At 39.4% G+C, this 26,326-nt stretch overlaps 1 protein-coding gene across 1 annotated transcript in view; it reads right to left on the minus strand.

The window, feature by feature from the left end:
- Positions 1-422: 422 nt before the first annotated feature.
- The window catches only part of LOC119542938 (aldo-keto reductase family 1 member C1 homolog), a 390,984-nt gene continuing 365,080 nt past the window's right edge, over positions 423-26,326 (minus strand). Inside the window, exons 2-8 of the mRNA XM_037847516.1 lie at positions 25,778-25,894; positions 24,424-24,501; positions 20,961-21,083; positions 4,405-4,514; positions 3,355-3,520; positions 2,326-2,408; positions 423-673 (exon numbers count right to left, since the gene is read on the minus strand). Of these exons, the coding sequence (XP_037703444.1) occupies positions 631-673; positions 2,326-2,408; positions 3,355-3,520; positions 4,405-4,514; positions 20,961-21,083; positions 24,424-24,501; positions 25,778-25,894 (720 nt within the window). The 3' untranslated portion in view covers positions 423-630. The remainder of the gene's footprint in view (positions 674-2,325; positions 2,409-3,354; positions 3,521-4,404; positions 4,515-20,960; positions 21,084-24,423; positions 24,502-25,777; positions 25,895-26,326) is intronic.

Here is a 26,326-nt window from a genome sequence, read left to right on the forward strand (position 1 = left end):
TCCCCCTGCCCAATGCACATATCTGAGTCCTTCTTTTCAGACTGGTTTCCCTCCCACCTCCCTGGCCATCGGCCACAGCGACCTCTCCTTCCTAGACTTTCTGGAGCTCTGATCTCCTGAGCTGCTCAAAGGGAGCCCCGGTAGTGTTGGTTTTCTTCAGACATGTTCCTCACCTCTCCAATTATATGCAGTGGTTTTTTGCATTCCTTAAAGTGCTAAGGACTGAGTGACACATTCCTGTTAACTGCTGCTTTCCTAAGAGCATAAAAACCTCACCCTCAGTCTCACCCAGAAATGTCTATAAAACCGCAGTGATCTCACTTTCACTTCCCCCAGTCTGTGGGCAAATCATAGTTTTGGCCCTCATGAAAAGAAGGGACCAAAATAGAAGTAATGGAGACAGAGACTGGAGTAGGTAAGAATCTTAGCAAAAAATTAAATTCTGTTTTTTCACAAAGCAAGAAGAGTTTAATGCCTTTCCTACAGACTGGAGTCTAGTTGAGTGTACTTTGTTAAGCAGCATGGATTTAACCCGAGGTGATGTCTCTAATCAGCAGCATGTGAGAAGTTTCCCGCATCACTCGGCACACACAGGGGCTCCTGGTAGAAGGCATGGCGCAGGGTTCCCTGCTAATATTCTTCAGTAAATGGATACTCAGGGTGGCCAATGACACTAAACGGAGAAAGAACAATGGGTAATGTGGCAGCCATGATTGTATTTATAGGTCGACACAAACATGGTTCTATGAAGCTTAACATGAGGTCAAAATTTCAAAATTTTATTTCCTGGCTATTTATAAAGTCTCTCTTTCTAACTTCCATAAAACTGATGTTATAATACAGTTTCTGTTAAAAATAGTTAATCAAATTATATTCCCTTGGCTGCAACTGAACACAGAGATGAACTACTGCAAATATTCAAATGATTCTCCTCCCTTAGCTACATCTATAAACAAACAGACATTTCATGGTTTTTAAAATTTTGAATTCTCACTGAAAGGAGAAAATCATTCTGCCTTGTTATAAACAAGAAGTTTAGGTACACGCTCAGCACTAAGAAGTATTTTAAGATGACACAGATTGCTGATGGCAATTTCACTTCCATTTTATGAATTCGTTAATTATGTACAAACTGATTACCGCATGAAGCATGTCATATCAGACTCACAAATGGATACAATGATATGTATAAGATACGGCCCCATAGCCAAGGAGATTACTATACCGTAAGCATGATCTCTATATTAATAACAATACATAATATAAAGTGATAGAAAAATGATTATTACTAAAATATTTAGTTGGTGGCCAGAATTACTGGTTTCTTGTGAGTCTCCTGTTCTTTTTGCATTACTTCCCTATTCTATTCTCTATACTGCCAACAATTAGCAATGATAATAGTATATTTACCAATTTTTGAGTAGTTAAGGATTTAGTGTCATTTTCACCCATTTATAACTTATCATATGATTTTTATTATGAATTAAATTCCCAGTGGCTTTCCATAATTTGTAATACATATCCTTTTCCATGAACCTGGAACCTCAGAGCATGAATGGTTAGTATGTATTGGCTGTAAATTCTCTCCAACAATGGAGATTTTGCCTTGATACTCTTCCTTTGCTTTTAAATGTTTCTTCTCTTAACATATTCATTATCTGCATTGAGATTTCCATAATTCAGTAAATTAAAACCAGCAGTTTATACACACACCCTGAAGTCCAGCCTTGCAAGAGGAAAATGCAAAATGCAGTGTTTGGGACCTGCAGAGTCCCTTTTCATGAGATGAAAAGGAAGGGAAAATTTGAAAATTATTGAAGACATAAAGCTTACAGGTCCTAGTGAATTATAACATAGTGAGGGTGATGAGAATTTCTGATTGAACACAGGAATGATGGAGATGCCTTTTCTCATCACAAGAAAGAGGCAGTTTTGGAAGAAGAAGATCATTGGCCTCATTGGCTTTGAAAAAATTGATTGAGCTACATTTGGAATTTTCATTGTGTATTTCTACCATATTGTTGTAGAAATTAGAGGCCAACAGGGGAGATGGAGACTCAGTAATGAAATGGGGGTGTTCTGGAAAGTGATATGGAGTGAGGAGAGCAGAGGAGTGTGTGGAGGTGCAAGTTGACTGTGGCCCTGCTCAGCATCTAGCAGAATATAAACAGAGCCGAGGGTGAATCTGGTCTCAGTGTCAGGAAACCTCCTGTGCCTTCCCTGTCTCAAACTGGACTTTGCCTTCCTGGTGTTTAGGCAGATTTTCAGAGCTCTCCTACTTTCCTCATCTGAAAAAAAATCAAAGCAATAATTAAAGTCGCTTACAATTGACCACTGATATAGCGCACGTTTCGGTTTAGTCCATCTAAGACCTTCATGTCCTCTGGTGTCAACTGGAATTCAAAAACCTATGAGGGAAGCAGGAAAACATTTATTATATTCAGATCTTATAATTGTCAATCTGGATAAGCCAGAGAAATCATCATCATAAAAGAAATTACAGTGTGTCTGGTACAAAATTAATAAAGAATAATCAATAAATCCAAAACTCATGAGAAATTAAAATAGAAAACATCCCATTTGTAATGGCAACAGTTAGATACACTACCTATGTATCAGCTTAACAGGAATTGTACAAGGAATTTCAGAAGAAAATTATAAAATGCTCTAAGGGATTATATAAAAAGAGTTGACTGAATTGAAATTTGTCTCATATAGAAAGATTCCATAGTATAAAGGTGTCTTTTGTTATAAATTAATCTTTACTTTTTCATAGTGATAGTATTCCCAAACATTTATAGAATTGAGAGGGTGTTTGAATGTGAATGAAACACTGCTGTCCCTGGAACAGGCACACACTGGACCACTTTCTGTAGGAACTCAAGGAAGAAGAGATTGTGATTGGGAGTATGGTTTTCATACTTCAGAGAACAAGGAAATAAGAGGGGGATTGTCCATTCTGTCTGGTTTGGTGGACACGTATGGCTCAGAGCCTCAACTGGGATCTCGCAAATATATCTGAGAAATTTGGAGACCTAAGTTCACCTGATCCAAATTTGTTATTTTAGAAATGAAGAACATGAGTTGTCACTTGGTCATGGCGATAGGGTAAATCATAGAAATAAGGTGAGAATCCTAATGTCTGGTTTCTGCTCAGTCCTTTTTCTATCTGGCCATCCTGCTCTCTTGATGTTGTAGAAGAAGGAGGAAATATTTGGGAACGCACATGGGAAACATATGCGTAGGAAATGTTAGGGAAGTCAACATGGCCCAAAGATGTGCTGAGATGCTTAGAAAGCAGAACACACGTGGGATAATATTGAGGCCTCCTGGGCCCACAGCCGTGCTCCTCACCTGCATGTTCTCTCTGATCCGCTTCTCATTGAAGCTCTTGGCCAGGACCACGACCCCACGCTGGATCTGGTAGCGAAGGGCAATCAGGGCTGGGGTGCGCTTGTGCTTTTTGGCCATGTCACAAAGCACTGGATCATCCAAGAGAACAGGCGAGTTCTGGTCCACCCTGGAAGGAAGGCAGAAAGGCTGAGTATGTGTGGCTCAGTATTCAATTTACCAGGAGGCTCCTACCTGACTAAGGGGATCTATTCTAGACCAGTAGTTCAAAATGTGGTCTCTAGGCCGGCAGCACTATACTACCTGGGAACCTATTAGAAAGGTAAATTCTAGGACTTCACTCCAGATGTATTAAATCAGAGTCCCACATGTGGGGTCCAACAGTCAGTGTTTTATCAAGCCCTCCAGGGAATTTTTATGTGTGCTTCACTTTGTGAACAATGGTTCCAGACCCTTGAATTTTCCTTTTCTACTTCCTGTTGGCTGTATTTATTCTCTTGGTAGAGCCCTAGAAGAAGGACAAGAAACTGTATGGAAAGATTTGGATGATACTTATTTTAACTTTTGTAACATATTGTTGAAAATCTTGCAAGCTCCAAATGAGAACTATTCATTCTCATATTTAAGTATAATGTGTAATATTTCCACAGAAGTTTACAAAATGCTTTCAGATGGTAATTTTTTTCTTGTCTCATATACCTGGGAGTTACATAATATTTTATTTTATTCAGAGATTTTAGGAAATGGAACTTAAAACTCTGTTAATCAGCTCATAGGTGTCAGCATTATCATTTGAGCTTATGCTTTTGGTCTCACCTTTTGGATTATGTAGATTTCAATGCATATATGTATTATTACATAAATTATAACCAGGTATATATACCATATAAGCAATAGGCCTGATTGTGGGACTTAAAGAGCACTATTTCTGCAGTCCCTATCCACCATTTAAACAGATAAGTGAGAGTTATCTCTAGGGAACAGAGTTTAGTGTGATTAAAAATGGTTTCTCTCTAACGGGGATTTAGGTAAACTCCCCATTGCCCTCATTACCACTTTTTTTCTCGGTGGGATCCCAGAGCACTGTAGGCCACAAGCACAATATCTTTTGACTTGCAGAAGTCCAACAGCTTTCTCTGGTTGAGATAAGGGTGGCATTCTACCTGTTGAATGCCAAGACAGAAATGTGTCAATTATAGGAAAGATCACCTTAAAATGTAAGTGAAGGGTTGAAAGTCAAAGAAGCTGAATAAAAATCCTGCAGAGCTTAAAAAGATCTGAAAATATCAATATGAACTAATGACTTCAACTAAGATAAATTTTCTATCTCTGTTTACTGGGAAGGCCAAAATCATGGTGTTCCAGAGAAGCATTTCCATTGCCAGGTCTTTGTTCTAAATACTTTTGTCGTTTACAAGGAGAAATGGCTAATTCTGGATAGACATTGGGAAGTACCATTTGAGCTTTGGAAATCAAATTGTGGCAGAAAGGAAGAAATCATCCTAAGGCATAAGAAGGCATGTGGAAAAGACAAGCAAACCCTTTTGGGAGGATCCCATTGGGTACATTTGTGTAGACATGATCATCAAATGGACTATTAACTACTGCATTCCTCATCTCATTGAATCAATAGAATTCTATGAGTCCATAATGATGAGAGAGGGAAAGAAAGGGTACAAAAAATATTCATCAGAATGTGATTATTACAGTACTCAGTAGAATATTGATAATTCAAGAGGAAAAATTAACCTTTACCTTGTCTAATACCTGTAACTGTAGCTTTTCCTGAGTTGATGAATGAATTTTTTTAATATTCATTTTATTGAGATATATTCACATACCATGCAGTCATACAAAACAAATCGTGCATTCGATTGTTCACAGTACCATTACATAGTTGTACATTCATCACCAAAATCAATCCCTGACACCCTCATTACCACACACACAAAAATAACCAGAATAATAATTAAAGTGAAGAAGAGCAACTAAAGTAAAAAAGAACACTGGGTGGCCTTGTCTGTCTGTTTGTTTGTTTGTTTCCTTCCCCCACCTTTCCACTCATCCATCCACAAACTAGACAAAGGGGAGAATTATCCCCATGGCCCCCCCAATCCCACTGTCCCCCCTCATAAGCCACATTTTTATACAATTGTCTGATGAATGAACTTTTTACTGTAGAAAAATGTATACTAAGAAAAGTAAAAGAAGTGATAAAAATATAAAATTATTACTTGCAAAAACCAATGAAATTGTGAAAAATCTTATTTGGACATAAACCCTTAGGTGAAAAGTAGGGATTGCCAAATTACTACTCACCATGATACTTGGCAATTGCAAAGGGAAAAACATATGTTATAGAGTAGATCTTACTAACAATAGTTTAACCAAGAGATGAAATCTAGTCTCACTAATAGCAGGACAACCTGTCATGTGCTTCCTAATGGAGTACAGTTGGAAGGACTCAACTTCATGATGAAATTTTCTTGCCATAAATGTTTAACCTCAATCTCTTCAGTCATCAGATGAAACTCCTATTGTATGGAGTCATGTACTAGAGAAACAAGTTTCCTGGTATCACAAGGCAACAAACTGATAAATTAAGAATATTTGACAAAAACCTGTCAGTATATCATGGGATAATAAATGGTTGAGCAATGGCTGCAGATTAAAAGAGCTTAAAAAACATAAAAAAGTAATATGTGAGCTTCATTGGATCCTGGTTTAAAAAGCAGAAACAGAAGGCATTATTAGAACAAATGGGGAAAAGTGACTATGAAGTGGATAGCACATGATGGAGAACTGCTATTATTTTTCTTAGCTAAGATAATAGAACTCTGAATGTGTGGGAAAGTATCTTCATTCTTATGAGATGCAGCATGAGGTAGAAAGGGGTGAAGTGTCATGACTATAAATTACTCTGAAAGGGTTCGGTAAACATGACACATATGGACCCATATATACCTAATGTGTGTGTGTGTGTGTATATATATATATATATATACACACACACACACACACACATATCTTTTACAAATAGAGCAAAATGAAACTATTTTTGATATCAGGGGTAAAATATGTATGTTAACTATACCATTTAGAATTTTTCTTTGCTTGAAATTTTTGATTAAAACCTTTGGCATAAAGGCAGGGCAAGGTGGTAGCATAGGGAGGTGTGGAATTTAGTTAGTCCCTAGAGCAACTAGTAAGTAGCCAGGAAAAACTAGAAAATAGTCTCGAGCGACTGATGGGGGGACATCTGTGACTGGACAACATCATACACCAGCCTGGAATGGGTGGAATGGCTGAGACTGCAGTGTAGAACTGTAAGCAGAGCTCCTGAAACTGCAGAGTTGGTGCCCCTCCACTACTGGCACAGCAGGCTTAGCTGCAAACCTCACTGTGGGAAAAAGAAGCAGTCCTTGCTGGGAGCAAGGGAATATAGCTCAATCAAGCTCTAACTGCAGTTTTAATTGACAAATTTGAACTACTGAATACATGCTATGAGCACAGATAAACCCAGAGCAAACAGGAAGGGAACCCGGAGCTTTATCTTGGCAGAGAGGAGGCAGAGCTGATGGAAAAACAACCCTAAATAAATAGAAACAGAGGCTTTTGGAGTCCACTAAGCTCAGAATACTGAAAAGTGCTGTGTCCCATGAACAGGTTCTTGCCTGGTGATCTGGAGGGCTGGGGTCTGGCTCTAAAAATGAGACTTCTTGCTTTTCTCCTCTTCTCCCCCTATCATTCTAAGTAGCTCATTAGAGAAACCCTGAGGTGGTTTCAGTTGTCAGCATTGACCCAGGCAAGGGTGCAGTTAAGACAGTCTGAGTCAAAGAAAAAACTCAAGTGTAGGAGAAAAATTCCCTAAAATGCTTATCTTCCCCAAGAAAAGGGCAGGGCAGTGCCCAGCTCAAGTGGCAGCCCTCCCTCAGGGAACTCAGACCTCAGGTCCTGGGGTGGGGGGAACCAGAAACAGCCTAAGCTTGGCTTCTGACAGCCTCCTTCACTGGCTGGGACAGGGCCCACTGAGAATGAAATACACCGCACCTCTCTATGCTGGTGGGTAGCTGTGGGCTGACAAGCACCACCTGCTGGGTAGGATAGTAAAAGCACAGTCTAGAGGCCTCACAGGAAAGTTTGACAGTCTTCTGTGGAAACCTGATACTAAATATAGGCTCTTCTTGAGACCCAGGCCCTTCTGCTTGGGGAAAATCTGATTGGGATAATCAATGACACTATATGCCTAGACAACAACAAATTACAAATCACATTAAGAAAAAGGAAGATACAGCCCAGTCAGAGGAACAAACTTACACTTCAACTGAGATACAGGAATTGAAACAACTAATTATTAAACAGACAAAACTCCTAAATCAATTCAAAAATCAAATCAACAAGTTGAGGGAAGATATGGCAAAAGAGATGAAGAATATAAAGAAGACATCGGGGTGGGGGCAAGATGGCAGACTGGTGAGCTGTATGTTTTAGTTACTCCTCCAGGAAAGTAGGTAGAAAGCCAGGAACTGCGTGGACTGGACACCACAGAGCAATCTGACTTTGGGCATACTTCATACAACACTCATGAAAACGTGGAACTGCTGAGATCAGCGAAATCTGTAAGTTTTTGCGGCCAGGGGACCCGCGCCCCTCCCTGCCAGGCTCAGTCCCGTGGGAGGAGGGGCTGTCAGCTCCGGGAAGGAGAAGGGAGAACTGCAGTGGCTGCCCTTATCGGAAACTCATTCTACTGATTCAAACTCCAACCATAGATAGACTGAGACCAGACACCAGAGAATCTGAGAGCAGCCAGCCCAGCAGAGAGGAGACAGGCATAGAAAAAAAACAACACGAAAAACTCCAAAATAAAAGCGGAGGATTTTTGGAGTTCTGGAGAACATAGAAAGGGGAAGGGCCCTGAGGTGCATATGCAAATCCCGAAGAAAAGCTGATCTCTCTGCCCTGTGGACCTTTCCTTAATGGCCCTGGTTGCTTTGTCTCTTAGCATTTCAATAACCCATTAGATCTCTGAGGAGGGCCCGTTTTTTTTTTTGTTTTTTTTTTTTTTAATCCTTTTTTCTTTTTCTAAAACAATTACTCTAAGAAGCCCAATACAGAAAGCTTCAAAGACTTGCTATTTGGGCAGGTCAAGTCAAGAGCAGAACTAGGAGAGCTGTGAGACAAAACGCAATAATCCAGTGGCTGAGAAAATTCACTAAACACCACAACTTCCCAAGAAAAGGGGGGTGTCCGCTCAGAGCCATCATCCTGGTGGACAGGAAACACTCCTGCCCATCGCCAGCCCCATAGCCCAGAGCTGCCCCAGACAACCCAATGTGACGGAAGTGCTTCAAATAACAGGCACACACCACAAAACTGGGCGTGGACATTAGCCTTCCCTGCAACCTCAGCTGATTGTCCCAGAGTTGGGAAGGTAGAGCAGTGTGAATTAACAAAGTCCCATTCAGCCACCATTTCAGCAGACTGGGAGCCTCCCTACACAGCCCAGCAGCCCAGAACTGCCCTGGGGGGATGGCACTCACCTGTGACATAGCACAGCCATCCCTCAACAGAGGTCCCGGGGTGCACGGCCTGGAAGAGGGGCCCACTTGCAAGTCTCAGGAGCCATACGCCAATACCAAGGACTTGTGGGTCAGTGGCAGAGACAAACTGTGGCAGGACTGAACTGAAGGATTAGACTATTGTAGCAGCTTTAAAACTCTAGGATCACCAGGGAGATTTGATTGTTAGAGCCACCCCCCCTCCCTGACTGCCCAGAAACACGCCCCATATACAGGGCAGGCAACACCAACTACACACGCAAGCTTGGTACACCAATTGGACCCCACAAGACTCACTCCCCCACTCACCAAAAAGGCTAAGCAGGGGAGAACTGGCTTGTGGAGAACAGGTGGCTCGTGGACGCCGCCTGTGGTTAGTTAGAGAAAGTGTACTCCACGAAGCTGTAGATCTGAGAAATCAGAGATAAGGACTTCAATTGGTCTACAAATCCTAAAAGAACCCTATCAAGTTCAGCAAATGCCACGAGGCCAAAAACAACAGAAAATTATAAAGCATATGAAAAAACCAGACGATATGGATAACCCAAGCCCAAGCACCCAAATCAAAAGACCAGAAGAGACACAGCACCTAGAGCAGCTACTCAAAGAACTAAAGATGAACAATGAGACCATAGTACGGGAGATAAAGGAAATCAAGAAGACCCTAGAAGAGCATAAAGAAGACATTGCAAGACTAAATAAAAAAATGGATGATCTTATGGAAATTAAAGAAACTGTTGACCAAATTAAAAAGATTCTGGACACTCACAGTACAAGACTAGAGGAAGTTGAACAACGAATCAGTGACCTGGAAGATGACAGAATGGAAAATGAAAGCATAAAAGAAAGAATGGGGAAAAAAATTGAAAAAATCAAAACGGACCTCAGGGATATGATAGATAATAGGAAACGTCCAAATATAAGACTCATTGGTGTCCCAGAAGGGGAAGAAAAGGATAAAGGTCTAGGAAGAGTATTCAAAGAAATTGTTGGGGAAAACTTCCCAAATCTTCTAAACAACATAAATACACAAATCATAAATGCTCAGTGAACTCCAAATAGAATAAATCCAAATAAACCCACTCCTAGACATATACTGATCACACTATCAAACACAGAAGAGAAGGAGCAAGTTCTGAAAGCAGCAAGAGAAAAGCAATTCACCACATACAAAGGAAACAGCATAAGACTAAGTAGTGAGTACTCAGCAGCCACCATGGAGGCGAGAAGGTAGTGGCACGATATATTTAAAATTCTGAGTGAGAAAAATTTCCAGCCAAGAATACTTTATCCAGCAAAGCTCTCCTTCAAATTTGAGGGAGAGCTTAAATTTTTCACAGACAAACAAATGCTGAGAGAATTTGCTAACAAGAGACCTGCCCTACTGGAGATACTCAAGGAAGCCCTACAGACAGAGAAACAAAGAAAGGACAGAGAGACTTGGAGAAAGGTTCAGTACTAAAGAGATTCGGTATGGGTACAATAAAGGATATTAATAGACAGAGGGGAAAAATATGACAAACATAAACCAAAGGATAAGATGGCTGATTCAAGAAATGCCTTCACGGTTATAACGTTGAATGTAAATGGATTAAACTCCCCAATTAAAAGATATAGATTCGCAGAATGGATCAAAAAAAATGAACCATCAATATGTTGCATACAAGAGACTCATCTTAGACAAAGGGACACAAAGAAACTGAAAGTGAAAGGATGGAAAAAAATATTTCATGCAAGCTACAGCCAAAAGAAAGCAGGTGTAGCAATATTAATCTCAGATAAAATAGACTTCAAATGCAAGGATGTTTTGAGAGACAAAGAAGGCCACTATGTACTAATAAAAGGGGCAATTCAGGAAGAAGAAATAACAATCGTAAATGTCTATGCACCCAATCAAGGTGCCACAAATACATGAGAGAAACACTGGCAAAACTAAAGGAAGCAATTGATGTTTCCACAATAATTGTGGGAGACTTCAACACATCACTCTCTCCTATAGATAGATCAACCAGACAGAAGACCAATAAGGAAATTGAAAACCTAAACAATCTGATAAATGAATTAGATTTAACAGACATATACAGGACATTACATCCCAAATCACCAGGATACACATACTTTTCTAGTGCTCATGGAACTCTCTCCAGAATAGATCATATGCTGGGACATAAAACATGCCTCAATAAATTTAAAAAGATTGAAATTATTCAAAGCACATTCTCTGACCACAATGGAATACAATTAGAAGTCAATAACCATCAGAGACTTAGAAAATTCACAAATACCTGGAGGTTAAACAACACACTCCTAAACAATCAGTGGGTTAAAGAAGAATAGCAAGAGAAATTGCTAAATATATAGAGACAAATGAAAATGAGAACACAACATACCAAAACCTATGGGATGCAGCAAAAGCAGTGCCAAGGGGGAAATTTATAGCACTAAACACATATATTAAAAAGGAAGAAAGAGCCAAAATCAAAGAACTAATGGATCAACTGAAGAAGCTAGAAAATGAACAGCAAACCAATCCTAAACCAAGTAGAAGAAAAGAAATAACAAGGATTAAAGCAGAAATAAATGACATAGAGAACAAAAAAAACAATAGAGAGGATAAATATCACCAAAAGTTGGTTCTTTGAGAAGATCAACAAGATTGACAAGCCCCTAGCTAGACTGACAAAATCAAAAAGAGAGAAGACAGATATAAACAAAATAATGAATGAAAAAGGTGACATAACTGCAGATCCTGAAGAAATTAAAAAAATTATAAGAGGATACTATGAACAACTGTATGGCAACAAACTGGATAATGTAGAGGAAATGGACAATTTCCTGGAAACATATGAACAACCTAGACTGACCAGAGAAGAAATAGAAGACCTCCACCAACCCATCACAAGCAAAGAGATCCAATCAGTCATCAAAAATCTTCCCACAAATAAATGCCCAGGGCCAGATGGCTTCACAGGGGAATTCTACCAAACTTTCCAGAAAGAACTGACACCAATCTTACTCAAACTCTTTCAAAACATTGAAGAAAATGGAACACTACCTAACTCATTTTATGAAGCTAACATCAATCTAATACCAAAACCAGGCAAAGATGTTACAAAAAAGGAAAACTACCGGCCAATCTCCCTAATGAATATAGATGCAAAAATCCTCAACAAAATACTTGCAATCGAATCCAAAGACACATTAAAAAAATCATACACCATGACCAAGTGGGGTTTATTCCAGGCATTCAAGGATGGTTCAACATAAGAAAATCAATCAATGTATTACAACACATTAACAAGTCAAAAGGGAAAAATCAATTGATCATCTCAATAGATGCTGAAAAAGCATTTGACAAAATCCAACATCCGTTTTTGATAAAAACACTTCAAAAGGTAGGAATTGAAGGAAACTTCCTCAACATGATAAAGAGCATATATGAAAAACCCACAGCCAGCATAGTACTCAATGGTGAGAGACTGAAAGCCTTCCCTCTAAGATCAGGAACAAGACAAGGATGCCCGCTATCACCACTGTTATTCAACATCGTGCTGGAAGTGCTAGCCAGGGCAATCCGGCAAGGCAAAGAAATAAAAGGCATCCAAATTGGAAAAGAAGAAGTAAAACTGTCATTGTTTGCAGATGATATGATCTTATATCTAGAAAACCCTGAGAAATCGATGATACAGCTACTAGAGCTAATAAACAAAATTTAGCAAAGTAGCGGGATACAAGGTTAATGCACATAAGTCAGTAATGTTTCTATATGCTAGAAATGAACAAACTGAAGAGACACTCAAGAAAAAGATACAATTTTCAATAGCAACTAAAAAAATCAAGTACCTAGGAATAAACTTAACCAAAGATGTAAAAGTCCTATACAAAGAAAACTACATAACTCTACTAAAAGAAATAGAAGGGGACCTTAAAAGATGGAAAAATATTCCATGTTCATGGATAGGAAGACTAAATGTCATTAAGATGTCAATTCTACCCAAACTCATCTACAGATTCAATGCAATCCCAATCAAAACTCCAACAACCTACTTTGCAGACTTGGAAAAGCTAGTTATCAAATTTATTTGGAAAGGGAAGATGCCTCGAATTGCTAAAGACACTCTAAAAAAGAAAAACGAAGTGGGAGGACTTACACTCCCTGACTTTGAAGCTTATTATAAAGCCACAACAGCATGCTACTGGCACAAAGATAGACATCTAGATCAATGGAATCGAATTGAGAATTCAGAGATAGACCCTCAGATCTATGGCCGACTGATCTTTGATAAGGCCCCCAAAGTCACTGAAGTGAGTCATAATGGTCTTTTCAACAAATGGGGCTGGGAGAGTTGGATATCCATATCCAAAAGAATGAAAGAGGACCCCTACCTCACCCCCTACACAAAAATTAACTCAAAATGGACCAAAGATCTCAATATAAAAGAAAGTACCATAGAACTCCTAGAAGATAATGTAGGAAAACATCTTCAAGACCTTGTATTAGGCGGCCACTTCCTAGACTTTACACCCAAAGCACAAGCAACAAAAGAGAAAATAGATAAATGGGAACTCCTCAAGCTTAGAAGTTTCTGCACCTCAAAGGAATTTCTCAAAAAGTTAAAGAGGCAGCCAACTCAATGGGAAAAAATTTTTGGAAACCATGTATCTGACAAAAGACTGATATCTTGCATATATAAAGAAATCCGACAACTCAATGACAATAGTACAGTCGGCCCAATTATAAAATGGGCAAAAGATATGAAAAGACAGTTCTCTGAAGAGGAAATACAAATGGCCAAGAAACACATGAAAAAAATGTTCAGCTTCACTAGCTATTAGAGAGATGCAAATTAAGACCACAATGAGATACCATCTAACTCCATTATGTTTAATGGCTGCCATTAAACAAACAGGTAACTACAAATGCTGGAGGGGATGTGGAGAAATTGGAACTCTTATTCACTGTTGGTGGGACTGTATAATGGTTCAGCCACTCTGGAAGTCAGTCTGGCAGTTCCTTAGAAAACTAGATATAGAGTTACCATTCGACCCAGCGATTGCACTTCTCGGGATATACCCGGAAGATCGGAAAGCAGTGACACGAACAGATATCTGCACGCCAATGTTCATAGCAGCATTATTCACAATTGCCAAAAGATGGAAACAACCCAAATGTCCTTCAACAGATGAGTGGATAAATAAAATGTGGTATATACACACGATGGAATACTACGCGGCAGTGAGAAGGAACGATCTCGTCAAACATATGACAACATGGATGAACCTTGAAGACATAATGCTAAGCGAAATAAGCCAGGCACAAAAAGAGAAATATTATATGCTACCACTACTGTGAACTTTGAAAAATATGAAACAAATGGCTTATAATGTAGAATGTAGGGGAACTAGCAATAGAGAGCAATTAAGGAAGGGGGAACAATAATCCAAGAAGAACAGATAAGCTATTTAACGTTCTGGGGATGCCCAGGAATGACTATGGTCTGTTAATTTCTGATGGATATAGTAGGAGCAAGTTCACAGAAATGTTGCTATATTAGGTAACTTTCTTGGGGTAAAGTAGGAACATGTTGGAAGTTAAGCAGTTATCTTAGGTTAGTTGTCTTTTTCTTACTCCCTTGTTATGGTCTCTTTAAAATGTTCGTTTATTGTATGTTTGTTTTCTTTTTAACTTTTTTTTTCATACAGTTGATTTAAAAAAGAAGGGAAAGTTAAAAAAAAAAAAAACAAGGAAAAAAAAAGATGCAGTGCCCCCTTGAGGAGCCTATGGAGAATGCAGGGGTATTCGCCTACCCCACCTCCATGGTTGCTAACATGACCACAGACATAGGGGACTGGTGGTTTGATGGGTTGAGCTCTCTACCACAGGTTTTACCCTTGGGAAGACGGTTGCTGCAAAGGAGAGGCTAGGCCTCCCTGTGGTTGTGCCTAAGAGCCTCCTCCCGAATGCCTCTTTGTTGCTCAGATGTGGCCCTGTCTCTCTAGCTAAGCCAACTTGAAAGGTGAAATCACTGCCCTCCCCCCCTACGTGGGATCAGACACCCAGGGGAGTGAATCTCCCTGGCAATGTGGAATATGACTCCCGGGGAGGAATGTAGACCTGGCATCGTGGGACGGAGAACATCTTCTTGACCAAAAGGGGGATGTGAAAGGAAATGAAATAAGCTTCAGTGGCAGAGAGAATCCAAAAGGAGCCGAGAGGTCACTCTGGTGGGAACTCTTACGCACACTTTAGACAACCCTTTTTAGATTCTAAAGTATTGGGGTAGCTGGTGGTGGATACCTGAAACTATCAAACTACAACCCAGAACCCATGAATCTCGAAGACAGTTGTATAAAAATGTAGCTTATGAGGGGTGACAAGGGGATTGGGAAAGCCATAAGGACCACACTCCACTTTGTCTAGTTTATGGATGGATGAGTAGAAAAATAGGGGAAGGAAACAAACAGACAAAGGTACCCAGTGTTCTTTTTTACTTCAATTGCTCTTTTTCCCTCTAATTATTATTCTTGTTATTCTTGTGTGTGTGCTAATGAAGGTGTCAGGGATTGATTTGGGTGATGAATGTACAACTATGTAATGGTACTGTGAACAATCGAAAGTACGATTTGTTTTGTATGACTGCGTGGTATATGAATATATCTCAATAAAATGAAGATTAAAAAAAAAAAAAAGAAAAAAGACATAATGCTGAGCAAAATAAGCCAGGCACAAAAAGAGACATATTGTATGTTACCACTAATGTGAATTCTGTGAAAAATGTACAATGTTTTATACTGTAGAATGTAGGGGACCTAGAGATACAAATTAGTGGAGGGGGAATGATAATCTAATAAGACCAGATAAACTATGGAGGGTAATCTCAATGTTATGGGAATGCTCAGGAATGATTATGGTTTGTAAACTTTCTTGGATATAGTAAGATCATGTTGGAAGCAATAGAGTTATTTTAGGTTTTTTTTTTCTCTTATTCCTTTGTTTTCTTAGGGGTTGTTAATTTTCTTGGATATAGTAAGATCATGTTGGAAGCAATGTAGTTATTTTAGATTATTTGTTTTTCTTACTCCTCTGTTTGGACATGGTTTATTAATTTTCTTGGGGTATGGTAGGAACATATTGGAAGCAAAGTAATTATTTTAGGTTATTTGTTTTCCTTAATCCATTGCTTTGTTTGAAATGTTGTGGGGTTTTTTTGGTTGTTGTTTGCCTGTTTGTTTTTAATTTTTGATAAACAAAGTTAAAAAATTGAAAAAAAATCAGTAGAAAAAATGGGAGTAAAAACTAAATGACAAATAGGGTGGGATGGGGGGATGGTTTGGGTATTCTCTTTTCACTTTTATTTTTTATTCTTATTCTGATTCTTTCTGATGTAAGGAAAATGTTCAGAAATAGATTGTGGTGATGAACGCATAACTATATGATCATACTGTGAACAGTTGATTGTATACCATGGATGACTGTATGGTTTGTGAATATATTTCAATAAAACGGAATTAAAAAAAAAAAAGAAGACATCGGGTAAACATAAGGAAGAACTAAAAAATTTGAGAAAAAAAACATTGGCAGAACTTACGGGAATGAAAGGCACAAAAGAAAAGATGAAAAACACAGTGAAGAAATACAATAATAGATTTGAAGAGGCAGAAGCAACGGATTCATGAACTGAAGGACATGACAGCTGAAATCTTACACACAAATGAACAGATAGGAAAAAGAATGGAGAAATGTGAGCAGGGTCTCAGGGACCTGAATGACAACATGCAGTGCACAAATATACATGCCATGGGTGTCCCAGAAGAAAGATGGGAAAAGGGACAAAAGGTATAATGGAGGAAATAATCACTGAAAATTTCCCGTCTGTTATAAAAGACATAAAATTACTGATTCAAGAAGCACAGCATACCCCAAACAGAGTAGATCCAAGTAGTCTGACTCCAAGACACATAATTACCAGATTATCAAATGTCAAAGACAGAGAATTCTGAAAGCAGCAAGAGAAAAGCAATCCATCATATACAAAGGGAGCTCAATAACAGTATGTTTGGATTTATCAGTAGAAACCATGGAGGTGAGAAGTCAGTGGTGTGATATATTTAAGATACTGAAGGAGACGAACTACCAACCAAGAATTGTAAATCCAGCAAAACTGTCCTTCAAAAATGAAGGAGAGTTTAAAATATTTTCAGAGAAACAGACACTGAGAGAGTTTGTGAACAAGATACCTGCTGTATAAGAAATACTAAATGGAGCACTACAGGCAGATAGAAAAAGACAGGAGAGAGAGGTTTGGAGAAGAGTGTTTAAATGAAGACTATCAGTAAGGCTAAAAAGAGAGAGAGAGAAAAAAATAAAAATAAAATAAGATATAAAATATAAAATCCAAAAGATAAAAAGGTAGACAGTAGACGTTATGTTGCGTGAAATTAGCTAGAAACAAAACTACGGATATTGTATTGCTTTGCTAATATGGACTAACATTGATGATCAGAATTTGAGAGTTGAGAACACAGGTTATCAGGAGATAGAAAGAGGTTGGAGATTTGGCATTTGATGCTGAAGAAGTACAGAAGTTTCAACAGTATGGATTGTATAGATCGAGAAATGGAATGGATAGCATAATAGTGTGTGATGGTAACACATTATTGTAAGTACTCTGCAAAAGATAAGTGTGAGTACATTTGAAAGAGGGAGGCTAGGGGCATGTAAGACACCAGAAGGAAACATAGAAGATAAAGACTGGGATTGTATAACTTAGCGAAACGTAGAGTGGTCAATGATGGTGATTAAATGTACAAACATAAGAAAGTTTTTAAATGAGAGAGAACAAATGAGTGTCAACAATGCAAGTGTTAAAAATTGGATGGTATAGGGAAAAATACACAATCAATGCAAATTAGAGTCTATAGTTAATGGTAACATTGTAAGATGCTTCCACTAATTGTAACAAAGGCAACATACCAAAGCTAAATGTGTATAAGAGGGCGATATAGGGAATGATTTGAGATTCCTGGTTGTGATCATGTTGTCTATCCATTTCATTGTAGTTTGTTTTTATTTTTCTTCTATCTTTTGTATTTTTAGTCTTCATTATTTTTTTCTCCTTTTCCTCTTTCTTTGTGGAAGAGATGGAAATATTCTCATATAGATTTTGGTGGTAAATATGTAATTATGTGATTATACTGGGAATCGAGTGTTCACTTAGGGTTGATTCTATGGTATGTAAATAAAACTGTTAAAAAATAAACAGAGGGATACAAGTGCTGGAGAAAATGTGGAGAGAAGGATGTACCTATTCCCTGTTGGTGGAGAAGTAGAATGGTGCAGCTGGAGGGCAGCGTGTTGATTCCACAAGAAGCTAACTATGGGGTTTCCATATGGTCCTGCAACCCCATTATTGGTTATATACTTGTAAGAACTGAGAGCAGGGACGTGAGTGGACATTGCACACTGTTGTTTATAGCAGCCATAATCAGGATTCTCAGTGGATGGAGGTGGCCTAAATGTACATCAACAGATAAACAGAATGTGGAACTGTGGTGTATACATAGAATAGAATACCGAGTGGCAGAAAAAAAGAAATGAATTTGTGAGGTATGCATCTAGGTGAGTGGACCTTGAGGACAGTACGTTGAATGAAATAAGCCAGAATCAAAAAGACAAACATTGTAATGCCTCACTAATATGGACTAAGTATAATGTGCAAGCTCTGAGAATTAAATCTGAGAGCATAGGTTATCAGGAGGAGACTTATGGTAAAGGTCCCTAGATTGTAAGCTCTTAGAGCACAGCAGTCACATCTGTTCATGAGTTGTAATGGTTATCTCTGTATTCTGAGATGCTGAGCTGGTCAGTCCCTATAGCTTTGGGTATCTGTGTGACACCTGAGACTAAGAGCCACAGTTTGGCAGCTATGAATGTCAGCATTACCCATTCAGCAAATGTTAAGAAAGCTGAAAAACAGATCAGACTTCAATTAGAGATATGAATGAAATGGACTAAAACAGACTAAAGGGAAAAGGATGATATTGACTGTGTTTTAAAACCTCAACTTCTGTTTGAGACCAAAGGAAGAGATGTTTATTTGGTGCAAAATCCCTACTTTCTGTAGCACACTGTTATTTAACTTCAACGGTCAGTTTATTCAAACACTGTAATTACATGGAACCATGAATAGGGGGTGAGATCTGGTTGTTGTTTTCAGGTTAGCATGAAACCCTGATACATCCCAGAGTAATTTGGGCAGAGAATAAAAAGTATTTGTAAAGCCCCCTTGAGGGCCTGGGGAAAAATGTGGAAACATTAAACTTCCCCACCTGGGGAACTCCTGATACTCTTGCAGGCACTGGGTCTACCATGGAGGTAGGCCAAGTCCTTTATCTTGGGGCTTGCCCTTATGAAGTCACCCCCAGAGAACCTCTTTTGTTGCTCAGATGTGGCCTCTCTCTCTAAGCCCGCTCGGCTGGTAAACTCACTGCCCTCCCAGCTATTTGGGAATGATTCCCAGGGATGTAAATCTCCCTGACAGTGTGGGATGTGTGACTTCTGTGGATGAGCCTGGATCTGGCATCATGGGATTGTGAAAGGCTTCCTGACCAAAAGGAGGAAGAGAAATTAAACAAAACAAAGTTTCAGTTGCTGAGAGATCTCAAATGGAGTTGAGAAGTCATTCTGGAGGTTATTCTTATGCATTATATAGATATCCCTTTTTAGTTTTTAGTGTACTAGAATAACTAGCAGAAATACCTGAAACAGTTGAATTGCAATCCAGTGTCCTTGATTCTTGAAGATGATCGTATAACTATAGCTTATGCAGTGTGACTGTGTGATTGTGAAAATCTTGTGGCTCACACTCCCTTTATTCAGTGTATGGACAAATGAGTAGAAAAAAGTGGGTCAAAAAGTAAATGAATAACGGGGAGGAGGAAAGGAGTTTGAGATGTTTTGGGTGTTCTTGTTTATTCTTTTATTTTTGTTTTTATTCTTATTCTTGGTTTTTGGAGTAATGAAAATGTTCAAAAAATTGATTGTGGTGATGAATGCCCAACTATGTGATGGTACAGTGAACAATTGCTTGTATACTTTGGATGATTGCACAGTATGTGAATATATATCAATAAAATTGCATTAAAAAGTTAGGGGTAAAATTAATGCTAAACCCAATAAAATTTTAAATGTTTCTATTTAAATTCGTGGTGATGTCTTACTATATATCAAAATCATTTTCTAGAATTTTGTAATTATATTGTCCAATCTAGGATGCTCTACCACTCCTAGGTTCCAAGTCTTAAAAACTAAGTTACTACAAAGAACCAGTCTCAGAATACATATTTAAAACACTTAATTCAGTGGTAGAATGCAGGGAGGAGAACCAGATTAAGATTTAATCAGTCACAAGATCTTCGTTCTCTACCTGTAAAAGCCCTTCAGAATTGGTTTCCTCCACCTTTATCATCACCATAAACTGGTTACTTCATCCCTCAAACCTGGATTACTTTAATAGATTCATGTTAATTTTTACCATATGTATGCTTCCTCAGTCAAGAACTGGGACAAAAAACTCAGGCTCCAAATGCAACACAAACCCATAACACCTATAGGGTCTATTTTCATTCTTTTGTTGTTTATACTCACTCTTCCATGATTGCTGGATTCCTTACTGTATGCAATTCCTTCCAAATCACTTTCACTCACAGAATTGCTGGCTATGTTTAAAGCTTGGGTAACTGCCCATCTTCCTCCTAAAGGTGTTGTTAAGTCTTCCTGCCCTCCTTGATCTCTTTCCCTTTCTGTAAATTCTTTCATATCAATTAGTGCTAAGATCTCCCCACTATTTTCCCTAAGACTTTACCAAGCTCAGATACAATTTTGGGTTCTATCCCTGCCCTTCTAGAGAGATGACATCCTCTCCAGAATAGTCCGATCACAGAGGTAAGGTGAGTTAGGAGGGGAGGTGCATAGTCATCTGGCAGAAGCGCAGGAAGAAGGGGTGAAGAACAGAAAAGGGAAAGCCCCGGTGGGCTGAGGGGGCTGCTCACCTGGTTGCAGACGGGCTTGTACTTGAGCCCTGGCTTGTTCAGGATCCTCTCCAGCTGCTTGTGGTTAAAGTTGGACACGCCGATGGACTTGGTCAATCCCGCGTCCTTACACTTCTCCAGGGCCTGGGAGGAAGGGGTTGTGGAGAAGGATTTTAGTAAGTTGGCTACAGGTCAGGAAATGATGAAAGACAGCACTGTTTAGGAACAAGTGTCAAGAAATGGCCGTGAACTGACTGAGTTTTGTTGTGATAAAGAAGAAACAGTTAGAAAAGGAAAAGGGGAAGGCAATGAATTAAATCAAAAGAAATGACTGTTTCCTTCTAAGGAAAAACATGAGAGACTGCTCTGCACTGAGGAGAAGAGCTGCTTATCCTCACTGCTCCCAATCCTTCCCCTCCCTTTCAGACTTTAACATTCCTATAAGGCTTTCCATACACTGTTCCACCAAAGATCTTTGTCAAGATCATGAATTGCGAAATCCAAGGGGGTCTGTGCTGGTTTGTATATGTTTTGTCTCCCAGAATAAAACATATTCTTTAATGCAGTCTTGTGAGGGCAAATGTATTAGTGTTGATTAGATTGGATTTCTTTGATTGAATGTTTCCATGGAGATGTGACTCAATCAACTGTGGGCTATACCTTTCATTGGATTATTTTCATGGAGGTGTTGTCCCACCCATTCAGGGTGGGTCTTAATTGGATCACTGGAGTATTTTAAAAAGAGCCACACAGGCCCAGATGCTGGCTGCAGATGAGAGACAGTTTGAAGATGGCGGTTGAAAGCAGACTCTTGCTCTGGAGAAGCTAAGAAAGGGCAAATGCCCCAAGAGCAACTGAGAGTGACATTTTGAAGAGCAGCTGCAGCTAAGACAGGACAAACTGCCCCAAGAGCCACACTTTGGAGAACACCATTTTGAAACACAACCTGGGAGTAAGCAGACACCAGCCACGTGCCTTCCTAGCTAACAGAGGTTTTTCAGATGCCAATGGCCTTTCTCCAGTAAAGCTACCCTTTGTTGATGCCTTACCTTGGACACTTTATGGCCTTAAGACTGTAACTTTGTAACAAAATAAACCCCCCTTATAAAAGCCAATCCATTTCTGGTATTTTGCAAAAGGGCAGCATTAGCAATCCCGAAGAGTACCCATCTCATTTGACCTAGCAGCAGCTTTGGACATAGTTGATAATTTTTTCCTTAAAATACTTTCTACACTGGCTTCCAGGCACTAAACTATTGAGTGGTCCTCCTAATCCCTGGATTCTCCTTGTGCTAGAGTTTCATCTTTTTCAACTCTAATATTGGAAGCTTTTAGGTTCAGTCTTTGGAACTTGTCTCTTCTGTATCTTCTCTTGCTCTGTATTGATCTCATTCATATTCATGCTTTAAATACCATCTGCTTGCTAAGACTCCCAAGTTGACATCTTCTCCAAGACCTATCCCAAGACCTTGATATTGGTAGACTCCCAGGTTCACCTGCCTACTCAACATGTCATTGGGATGTCTGAATGACTAAACAAGTCCACAACAGAGCTCCTGATCTTCCCCCTAACCTGTTCCTCCTGCAGTCCTCTCCAGTTCAGGGAATGTCAGCTCCACCCTCTTATATCCTGTGTTCAAGGACCTCAGGGTTAATTGTCCTTCTCATTGTCTCACACCCTTCATTCATTCTATCAGCAAACCCTATGATCTCTGCCTTCAGAATAGATTCAGAATCTAATCACTTCTCACTACCTTCACTGCTTCTATGCTATAATACCATTGTTTCTCATCTCCATAATTTCAATGCCCTACTAGCTGGTCTCCCTGCTTCCACTCTTATCCCTCTAGTCTGTATTCCACTGTGTTTATATGCAATGCTCTTCAACAGAACTTTCTCTAATGACAGAAATAGTCCATGTCTATCCTGTCCAATATAGACAAATGTGGCTACTTGCCAAGTGAAATTAGTTACCAAGAACTGATTTTTTCATACTGACAATTTACAGTTAATGTAAATTTAAATTGCCTCATGTGGTTATTAACTGCTGTGTTAGACAGTGCAAATATGCAGTGATCTTATTAAAATTAAATCAGAAGAAACCCTCTAATAGCTTTCAAGCTCATCCTGAGTAAATGGAAGTCCTTCCTGAGAGACCCTCCTTGATCTGGTCCCCCGTTTGCCCTCTGACTTCACCAAGTGCCCATCTTTCCTCTTCCAGTCTTCTGAGAATTCACTGTTTTTTTTTGAACTCAAAGCACTCTACCACCCAAAGGCCTCTGAACTAGCTGTCTCTTCTCCCCAGACTATTTCCCCTAGATATCAACATGACTCACCCCTTTTTGCTCACTTCTCCTCAAATGTCTCCATTTGAATAGCGATTTCACTTAGAAGCCTATAAAATACCAAATTCTCCCCTCCCAGTTACCTCTTCTATGAGACTCCCCATCCCCCTTACCTTCCATTATTTTTCTCCACCTAACTGATGACCATCTGACAAGCTTATGTTTACCTTTCACCTTGCTTATTGTCTGTCTCCTCTGACTTGAATGTAGGAACATGAAGGCAAGGACTTTTTTTGCCCCTATGCCCCACACATAATAGCTGTTTGGTAAATATATTTAGCATGACAGATTAGTAGATGAATGTCATAATTCCAAGTCTATGTAGCAGACATAAGAAAGCAACATTGTTAGAATCCCTTCAGCTGGATTATAGGAAGAAGTAGGTTGAGAAATAGGCATATACTGTACAGCAAACAGACTAAGAAATTGTAGGGTGGGCACTAGGCAGGGAGCCAGAGCAAGGGGAAAGTCAGTGGGAAATCTCTCCCTCATCTCCTGCTAGGACAGGTGCAGCGATTCATTTACTCAAAGAGGAGCAATGGACACTGGAGGAAGAATAAGATATTGGCAGTCATTGAGTTACCAGGACATGTAGTTCTTGTTGTTTAAAGTTATCAAAGCAATTCTGTCCTATAGGTGAAACTGCTACCTAGTTCATGGTAATAGACATTCCCAAGAACCACATTTACTCAGGATAGCAAGATTTTTCAGAAACAATTAATTTCCATTGGTCAAAACCTATGAGAAAGTCCGTTAGAGTTACCCATGTCTTACTCTCATTTCCACTGGAAGTCTAAGCTAGAGGTTGGACTGTAATTGATGGTCTTAATTCCTATGGCTTTTCTGTAATTTGGATGTGTCACACACTGAATACTCTTGCTCTGATAGGCATGTTGCAGTGTCAGCTTCTTCTGTAAAGGAAGGTCCACTGTGTAGCCAGGAAACTGCTACTAAGGACTAAGTATATATCAGAACTTTAAGGGAACTATGGGATAATTTGTCCAATTCCTGACTATAATCTGAAAACACTGGGTTGAGGGCTGTCTAGCGACCCTCCCAAGTTCTCACTGGTGGAGGAGTGAATCATGTCCCTCTCCTGGCTCTTGTCTGAGCTCAGTCCTCTGAGGAGCTGCACTCACCTCCCACGTGGCACAGAGATCCACTGTGTCGAATATGCATTTTCCATGTTCGTCTTCTGGAAGAAGTTCCTCTCCAGGCTGGAATAGGAGCAGTCATTTCAGGGAGGCCGTAAAATAATGCTCTGCCCCTCATCGTAGTGTCATGTGCATCTAGAGCTGGGACACTAAAGCTCCACGAGGTAGGGGAGCAGCTTTCCAGATACTAATTTCTGCAAAGTGGTGGGAGTAGGTAGTTGTAAGGAATGACTTTTAGAAGAGAGACTTCTTATAATCTCTTCCATGTATTATGTTTTATTGAATATCTTTTGTCCTTGGTCCCAAAGGGGACTTATAGTGGACTTACTTTAGTCGGCCCCTTAGATTTTGGAAATGTCTCAGCTTCACCTGAAAAGGAAGTCAGTTATATCACCTTCATTTCCATCAAAAGTGCATTGTTAACTTGCCCCAGGCTGACAATAAGAACTCCTTATTCCCTGAACACATGAAGACTCAGTGGTAAGCACATGAACCAAAAATGGGGTATCAGTTCTTTTCATGATTAATATGGATGTTGGAAGAGCCAGAGATGTTCTCAAGTATTAATCCCCACAAGCCTACACCTGCCCTAAGGGCTTGTAGGCCACCATTGGAATATGCTGGGAAAAAAATAAAGGTGACCTGGAGGAAGGCACACATAAGAGATGGAGAGAAAAAAAGATATTTCTGAAAACAACTTTGAATCACTAGGTCTAGCACTGCCTTGAACCTCTTATTTACATAACCAAATAAACTCTTACTTTTGCACAGCTAGCTTGATATGATTTCTGCTGCCTTTAATGAAGAGTCTCATACAACACAGTCATTTGTTACTAAGAGCAGGCCACAAAGCCCTACTTTGAAGTGGTACCAAGAGTAAGAGCAAAGGGCTGCAGGTCCCTGTGGAGGCTGCTGGTTCTAGACCCACCCAGAGTGAGCAACGAGCCCCTTTCAGCTTGAAAATTTGGGGAGATGAGGAAAACTCCCTGTGCACCAACATGAGGCAGTTTCAGTGCTCACCACAGCTACTTGAAACTGTGCCTGTGAACTTCCCCAAGAGATCAGGAGCTATAATTAGGTCTGTGCCTTGGACCCACCCAGTTATTTCCTCAAGATTTTGAGGCAGAGGCTTTATGTGGTTGAACTCTAATCTCCTGGAGTCATGGAGTAGGGAACTTGGGTTATAAACATTATTCAATTAAAAGTGAATTATTTAAGATTCTTCCTCAGTTTCCTAATCCCTAAGTGCTCCTAAAAAAGCATAATACAATCATTTATGCAAGATGAAAGTCATGCTCATGGAGGAAGTGAAATTGGTTCAATCATGCAGATTGCAAACCTTCAGAGCTGTTGGGAAATGAATGATGTAGAGGTCCACATAGTCCAGCTGAAGTTTCCTCAGGGAGCTTTCCAAGGCTGGTCGGACCAACTCTGGTCGAAGGAAAGTGACCCAAAGCTGCAGAGGTCAAAAAAAAAAAAAAAAAAAGACCTGTTAAGTTAACACTTGAGCTGACTTTGTGAAGGAGATAAGAAACTAGGTAAGAGATGTAGTATGAGTAGTTTAGCATATTCAGAGGTGAATCTTGTTTGCCATTACTACTGACTGTAAGTTAAACTTGGACCATTGATAAACGTTGAATATAATCAGTAGGAACAGAACTAATTTTTAGGTTTTATTCAGAATATTACCCCCTTATTATTGTTCTTTAAATTATGCGAGTCTTGCAATCGAAGATTGATGTAGAAAATTTTGAACTGAAATAGAGCATAAAGATCAAAGTACACAGAAAAAAATAGAAACAATGCCACATGAAAACATGTAGGAATGGGAATTCTTGCATATATATTATGTGTATAGTATGTATATAGTACTGAAATAATAGCCATA

This window comes from Choloepus didactylus, chromosome 8 (assembly GCF_015220235.1).
Source record: "Choloepus didactylus isolate mChoDid1 chromosome 8, mChoDid1.pri, whole genome shotgun sequence".
Classification (NCBI taxonomy): domain Eukaryota; kingdom Metazoa; phylum Chordata; class Mammalia; order Pilosa; family Megalonychidae; genus Choloepus; species Choloepus didactylus.